General features: G+C 32.3%; 1 protein-coding gene across 1 annotated transcript; it reads right to left on the bottom strand.

Moving 5' to 3' along the window:
- Positions 1-708: 708 nt before the first annotated feature.
- Positions 709-2,901, bottom strand: LOC131067168 (replication protein A 70 kDa DNA-binding subunit C-like). Its single transcript, XM_058002117.2, has 3 exons — positions 2,845-2,901; positions 2,303-2,580; positions 709-2,197 (listed from the first exon to the last, which is right to left on the bottom strand). The coding sequence occupies exons 1-3, from the start codon at positions 2,899-2,901 to the stop codon at positions 709-711; spliced, it is 1,824 nt and encodes a 607-aa protein (XP_057858100.2).
- Positions 2,902-6,564: the final 3,663 nt, after the last annotated feature.

Raw genomic sequence — 6,564 nt, 5'->3', positions numbered from 1 at the left:
TATTTGAAGTGCTGCATACAGACATATGCACATATATAACTACACATGTATATATCACAAAAATTGACACTATGAATAATAATAGTATATATATATATATATATATATATATATCAGTGTATATATGTATAATTGTTTGTTGTTCTTAGTTGTTTTGTGTTTTGAAAAGCATGATTGTAATATAGGTATGCACAACTATAGTAAATTCTGATGCATACAGATGTATGTACACATATACACATGTACATATACATATAATAAAAAAAATGAAAGTTTTGAATATGAACATATGCACATATATAACTACATGTGTATTTCGAAAACACTATAACTATGAATACTTGTATATAGTTCTGTATTGTATTGTTATATAGAAAGATATTAGATGAGGAAAAGAACAATATACGTGCATATATGCATATTTTTTGTGCAAATAACATAGTCTTAATACATTTAAAAGCAATGAGTATGACTGAAAGTAACTTATGTGAAGAGGAAAAACTTTCAAAGAGATAATTGGCAGATGTAAGAAATGTCCATACAGATATTTATAGAAGCATACTTGTTTTTGTTAAATGTAATTGTTTGTATACGTAAAAATATGAAATATGAAAATTAGCTAATAGTATAATTGTATTGTAAACTGGAAAGTTTAATTATTAGAAAAGATGTGTTATAATTCTAAGTCTTTGTACTTAGGCAGCTAATTTATGCAAGCAGTGCATGGCACTCAGCTTTGAAGTCAACAGGAGCAACTTTATTGACCGTCACTTTCATCTTGGATCCTGAATTGTATGTCTCAGTAGAAACCAGCAGTGTGAATGAATAGTAATGTGACAATACTCTCTTCATTACTGAGGAAGGTGTCTTTGTTGTTGCTGCATCGTTTTGTAGTGCATAGAGTTGTCTTGCAGTTTTGTGTAGCAAGTGATTGCCACCCTCATCAAATGCAGTGGCCCATAGAGTACCTATGGCATCTTGCAACTTTAGACGCAAGAGGTAACTATAATTATAGTCTTGCATACTCATTTGACATCTAGAGCAGAACCAAGAACCATCAGCTTGCTGTGTACATTTTTTCTTGCAAGGCCTTCCATTGACTATCAGTGGGCAAGCTGTGTAATAGAAATTTTGGTCATTGACGTTGACATAGCGTAAAATAGCTAGCAATGTTGTCTGAATTGTTTCTGGTTTGATGCTCATCCACTCATGGATCGAAGAGATTGTCATTCTAGTATATTTGCCATCTATGTGGATAGTTTTTGCAACAAAGGGTACAACAAGCAAAGGGTCCTTTCCTCTTGATGTTAGAAGGTCTGCTTCTGGAAAACTTGGGTTGATATGTAATGTTGTTGCAACTGTTATGTTTACAAGCTTGCCATTGAAATAGCCAACATGAGCATTACGTAAAGCAAGGATTACCACACTATCATTGGTCAACATATTTTTCAATTCCAGGCCCTTTTGTTCTGCTATTGGGCCCCATAAGTTGATGTCAATTGTTGAACCAGATAGATCATTAATTTTCACGACACGTTTTTGTGTTTGACTGCCATCTTTCCTGTGAATAGGAATGATATCTCCAACATATAGAACAAGACCAATAACGTCAACCAGTGTACTGTTTGTTAGTTGAAACAATTCACCAATAGGTGTGAAAGGAGCAGTTTGTTGATCTGCTTGTTCTTCGTTGGTGCAACGTTTTACTATGGATATATTAGACAAGGTGATTTCTAAATGACTGTTTAGTTTGTTGTACCTTGCATTTGCCTCCTCAACAGATCCTTTTGAAATAATATAATGTGAACCTAAGTCCACATGGTTATAGTGTAACTTAGCTATCTCATCAAAACATGTAATTCGAATTTCAGAACCATCACAATCAACAATGTCAAAGCTAAAGACATGGCCATTTTTGGTGGCTGTGCTATATGCCTTAATAGGCCATTTATGAGTAACTTTCCCTTTGATTGTCCATTTATTTTGGTATGGATTCAAAGTTTTTATAGGACTTATATTTTCAGAAGTTGTTGCTTGTGGGGATGGCAATTCAGTTGCAAACTGAAGCGACCGTTTAGATGTTGATGGTTTGTCCTCAGACATAATTTTTGGTTGTTGTTCTTTGAATAGATATTCTGGTTTTCCAAAGAATGGGCAAACACTTTGTTTCACTTCTAGACTAAGTATTATGATAGTCCTGTGAAAACAAAAGAGTTCTTCTTAAATTACTGTTAATTATACATAAATGAAATTAAAAAAAGCTGAAACATATTGTATTTAATAATCATAGTTGATTTCCTACCTTGTGTTCCATATGTATTGGCATGTATAGCTCGATAACTGGACTATTGTGCCTATTTTTAGAATATCTGAATCTATCAGAGTAGCATATTTAGAAGGCAAGATTGCCAACTGCATGTATTTTCCATCAGATAACACTAATTTATGTCTGTCAGTATCATCTGTGTTGTTCTGCATTTTCTGAAATGACAAAACTTGTAGCAATGTTGAAGGAAGGTCATCCCTAGCATTGATAGATTGGATTGCAAAAGGGGTAGGGACATACTCTTGGTTTTTTGCCTACAAAAAATAATATGAATATAGAGGATTTAATTTTAACGGGAAGCAGCTCATATGTTAGCTTAGTTGTCAATGTAAAGCTTGTGTTAGTAAACTATGTAATCAAGGTATGGTATGTATACAGTATGCATCTACTTTCGTACTATGCTATAAAAAAAGGACGCATGTGGTAATGAAAAGGATGGTATGCAAAACATCAATGAACTGTTGAAAAAAAGAGCATAAAAGCTTTCTATATTGAAAAGCTTTGATAATTTAGCTTACCAAATTATCAATAGTGGAATGGTCTATGGATTCAGAGGTAGCTGTTGAAGATGCCATTGTGCATATATACCTTTTGAGAAATAAAAGTAAATTATAAGCATGATGAATTCTAGTTCTTATATCAGAATACAATCATAAGATGATGTAAGCTTATCAAAGGTATATATGCACAAGTAGAGTAAAATTAACTGAGCATAAAGTAACGTTGCTACAATTTTCTTTTTGTTTCAAATGCCAGTGAATTGATCATAATGTGATTGAAAAATGCATTGAAACCGATAATTGCTCATATGCTGAAAAGTTCAAAAAACATTAAATATGACATAATGATTTATATATTTGAGAGCATACTAGCAAAATATGAGTTTATCTGATCAAAGATCTTTCAAAATACGGTATGGTTTTGTCTGTTTCGAATGTTAACGAAAATATGAATGTAACTTTTCAAAGATTGAATATTTACAACAACATAGGATCAACCCAAGCAACCCATCTGAGGTCATTATCACTCCATTTAAATACTTTGTCTCCCAATGTGAAAATAACTGTTGGATCAATTAATTGTTCAGTACTTGGTATTGACAAAGGTGCTACTTCAATACTATGTATGGTTGTTACAACACTACAAGATGTAGATAGGTTGATTGTTGTTTGCTTTGGTGATTTATGTTCATAGTGGGCAATGATCTTTCTGAGGTTACCCTTTAACTTGTCGCTTTCTTGCAACATGCTATCAATTACATTGTTGATGTCCTCTGTTTCTTTCAAATTTGTATCCATTCTTGAAATTTGATTGTGTTAGTGTGGTTGTTTTCTGTTTGAATGACAGATTGGAAAAGCATTACTAAAAAAAGTGAACATACAAGAATAATACAGCAAATCTTTAAGTAGATCACATTTTTTTTGTGAATGATGATGAATTTAGTATTAACAAACTCTAAAAACTTGTAATAATTAGCACAATACATTAAGATTTGTAAATTGTGTAATGACTCAACTTACAAAGCTTTCACTCTATGAAAGAAGGGTTTAGTTGCATTTATTTTAGATTATGTGTGCATATATATCCATGTGTATATATATAGGTAGATATGTGTATATTAGTGTACATAGATCTATAGATATATATCTGATATATATACATATTTATCTATATTTATCTTTAAGACTAAAAGCCTTCATGTGCACAGAGTCAGTTATTTGATTTGTGTTATGCTGGGCAAAGATGTTGTCTTCAATGATTTCATCTGAAGGCTGTGCATGAATGTTGATGTTCTTTATGGCTTCTTGCAACCTTAAAATCTAACTTGTTTTGTTGTTGTCAACAATATTTTGGTTTGCATTTTTTGGTGTGGTAATTTCCACATAAGGTTATTACCTTTTGTTCTCTGTGTGATTGTTTTATGCTCTGTTTCTCAAGGACTGTTGTCTTTAATGATTTTGTCCTCAAGGCTGTGCATGAATGTTGATGTTCTTTATGGCTGCGCAACCTTAAAATGGAATTTGTTTTATTGTTGTTGCCAACATTTTGCTGTACAATTTTCGCTTTCGAAATGTTCGCATAGATTGTTGGGTTTGTTCTTGTTCTGATTATTTTGCAATTTTCCAGGTTGTTATGTGAGTTCGAAGCCATCAGATTGTTGTGTTTTGTCCGAATGTTTGGTTCTGCAATTTTTCACTCTGGAAATGTTCACATAGATTATTGGGTTTACTTCGAATAGCGATCTGTAGATGTTCAGCTAGATAGTTGGGTAATGTTCTCGTTTTGACTGTTTTGTGAGTATTTTAGTGGGCTTGCTTCTGAGGTTGACACCGTTAATGGTTTGAAGTTGGAAGGTAAGCTTCTATTTTTTGAAAATGTCCATTTCGGTCTGCAAATATTCGGTCTGCAATTTTCACTCTACAAGTGTTGCAATAGATTGTTGGGTTTTGTTCTCGATTTGACTGTTTTGGTGCTTACGTTTGCTTCACGTTCTGAGTATTTTGGTGGGCTTCCTTGTGAGGTTCACACCGTTAATGGTTTAAAGTTGCAGGTTTTGTTAATTTCTTGGTTCCGTGTGCTTGCAGGGTTGCTCCTTTGTTTGTGTTGCTTGACTGTTTGTGGGCCTTGCTCCTTTGAGTTTGCAAGCAATTTTTCAGGTTGTTATGTCAATTTCAAGTCGTGAAAGCTTTGAATTAGCAAGGTAGTTTTTGGTATTATTTTTCCCTTCTGTGTGCTTGCAAAATTGTCGGTTTGTTTATGTTCTTTAAATGTTTGTGGGTGTGCCTACTTGCACTTTCAAAGCCATTTTTAGGGTTGGTTTGTGAGTTCACGGCGTATTGTGCCTGTTTTATTGGAATGTTTTGTAATGTTGTTTAATTGTTTGTGGACATGCCTACTTGCAGTTTGCAAGGTATTTTTCAGGTTGTTTTGTGAGTTTCACGGTCTGCATGCTATGAATTTGCAATTTAAGATCCACCGGTTGCAACCATCAAATGTAATCTGTTTTATTGTTCTAAGCTTTATTTCAGTCTATTAACTTTCCACATGGGTTTGAATATAGAGGTTCAGTTAAGGTTTCTTCTGCTTATGTGTATATATATTGGGTTCCTTTATGAGCTGCACGACTTCAATGCTTTGATGTTGTTGCAGGATGCTTTGTTTGTTTATGTTATTTAGGTTTGTTTATGTTGTTTAACTATTTGTGGTTGTATCTACTTCAAGTTTAATTGTTGTGGACAATATTTCACGGTTCAAATGTTTGCATAAGGGAGTATATAGTTATGGAGTTAGCTTTTGTTGTGGATATGATAGTTTTATATGGTTTCTTCATGAGGTTCATGCCATGAATGGTTTGAATTTGGAGGGTAAGCTTGGTTTTTATTTAAAGTGTTATTTTGTTTTGTAACGAAATTTTTTTATGGACTACCTATTTCCTTCTTTCGTCTGCTTGCAAGGTTAGGTATGAGTATCTACTGCTGTGTGCACATGAAGGTTTTTATTTAGTAAGATAAATTGATATATATATGTACATCATGTTTATATATCTGAACATGTATATATATAATTGCATTTGTATAGAGATAGATTCATGTATATATATATATATATATATATATAGATAGAAGTATTCAGACTGTAAAAATTCATTTATGGTTGCAGGATTGCTACTTTGTTTATGTTATTTAACTATTTGTGGGCGTGACTACTTGGAGACTACAACATAGGGTACTGTATGTACATATAGATATGCAAATGCCTATATATATATATATATATATATATATATATATATATATATATATATATATATATATATATATATATATATATATATATATATATATATATATAGCATAGATGTGTGTATTGGTATACATGTATACATCCGTACACATACATGTATGTATATATATGTACATATGTATATACACATATACATATATTAGTACTTGAATGTGTTCTAAAAAATAACATAACCAAAGTACTTGTAGGCTTGCTACTTTGTTTATGTTATTAAACTATTTGTGGAGGTTAGTATTTTCAGACTGCAACATAGTGTACCATATGTATATATACATACACAGATGGCTGTATGTACATACATGCATATATATATGCGTACATATGTGTATTGATATACATGTATACATGCCTACACATACATGTATGTATATATATGTGCATATGTGTATGCACATATACATATATTAGTACTTGAAATGTTCGCATAGATTGTT

This window comes from Cryptomeria japonica, chromosome 3 (genome assembly GCF_030272615.1).
Source record: "Cryptomeria japonica chromosome 3, Sugi_1.0, whole genome shotgun sequence".
Classification (NCBI taxonomy): Eukaryota; Viridiplantae; Streptophyta; class Pinopsida; order Cupressales; family Cupressaceae; genus Cryptomeria; species Cryptomeria japonica.
Note: the sequence above shows the minus strand (reverse complement) of the source record. Positions and strands in the feature narration are given on the sequence as shown.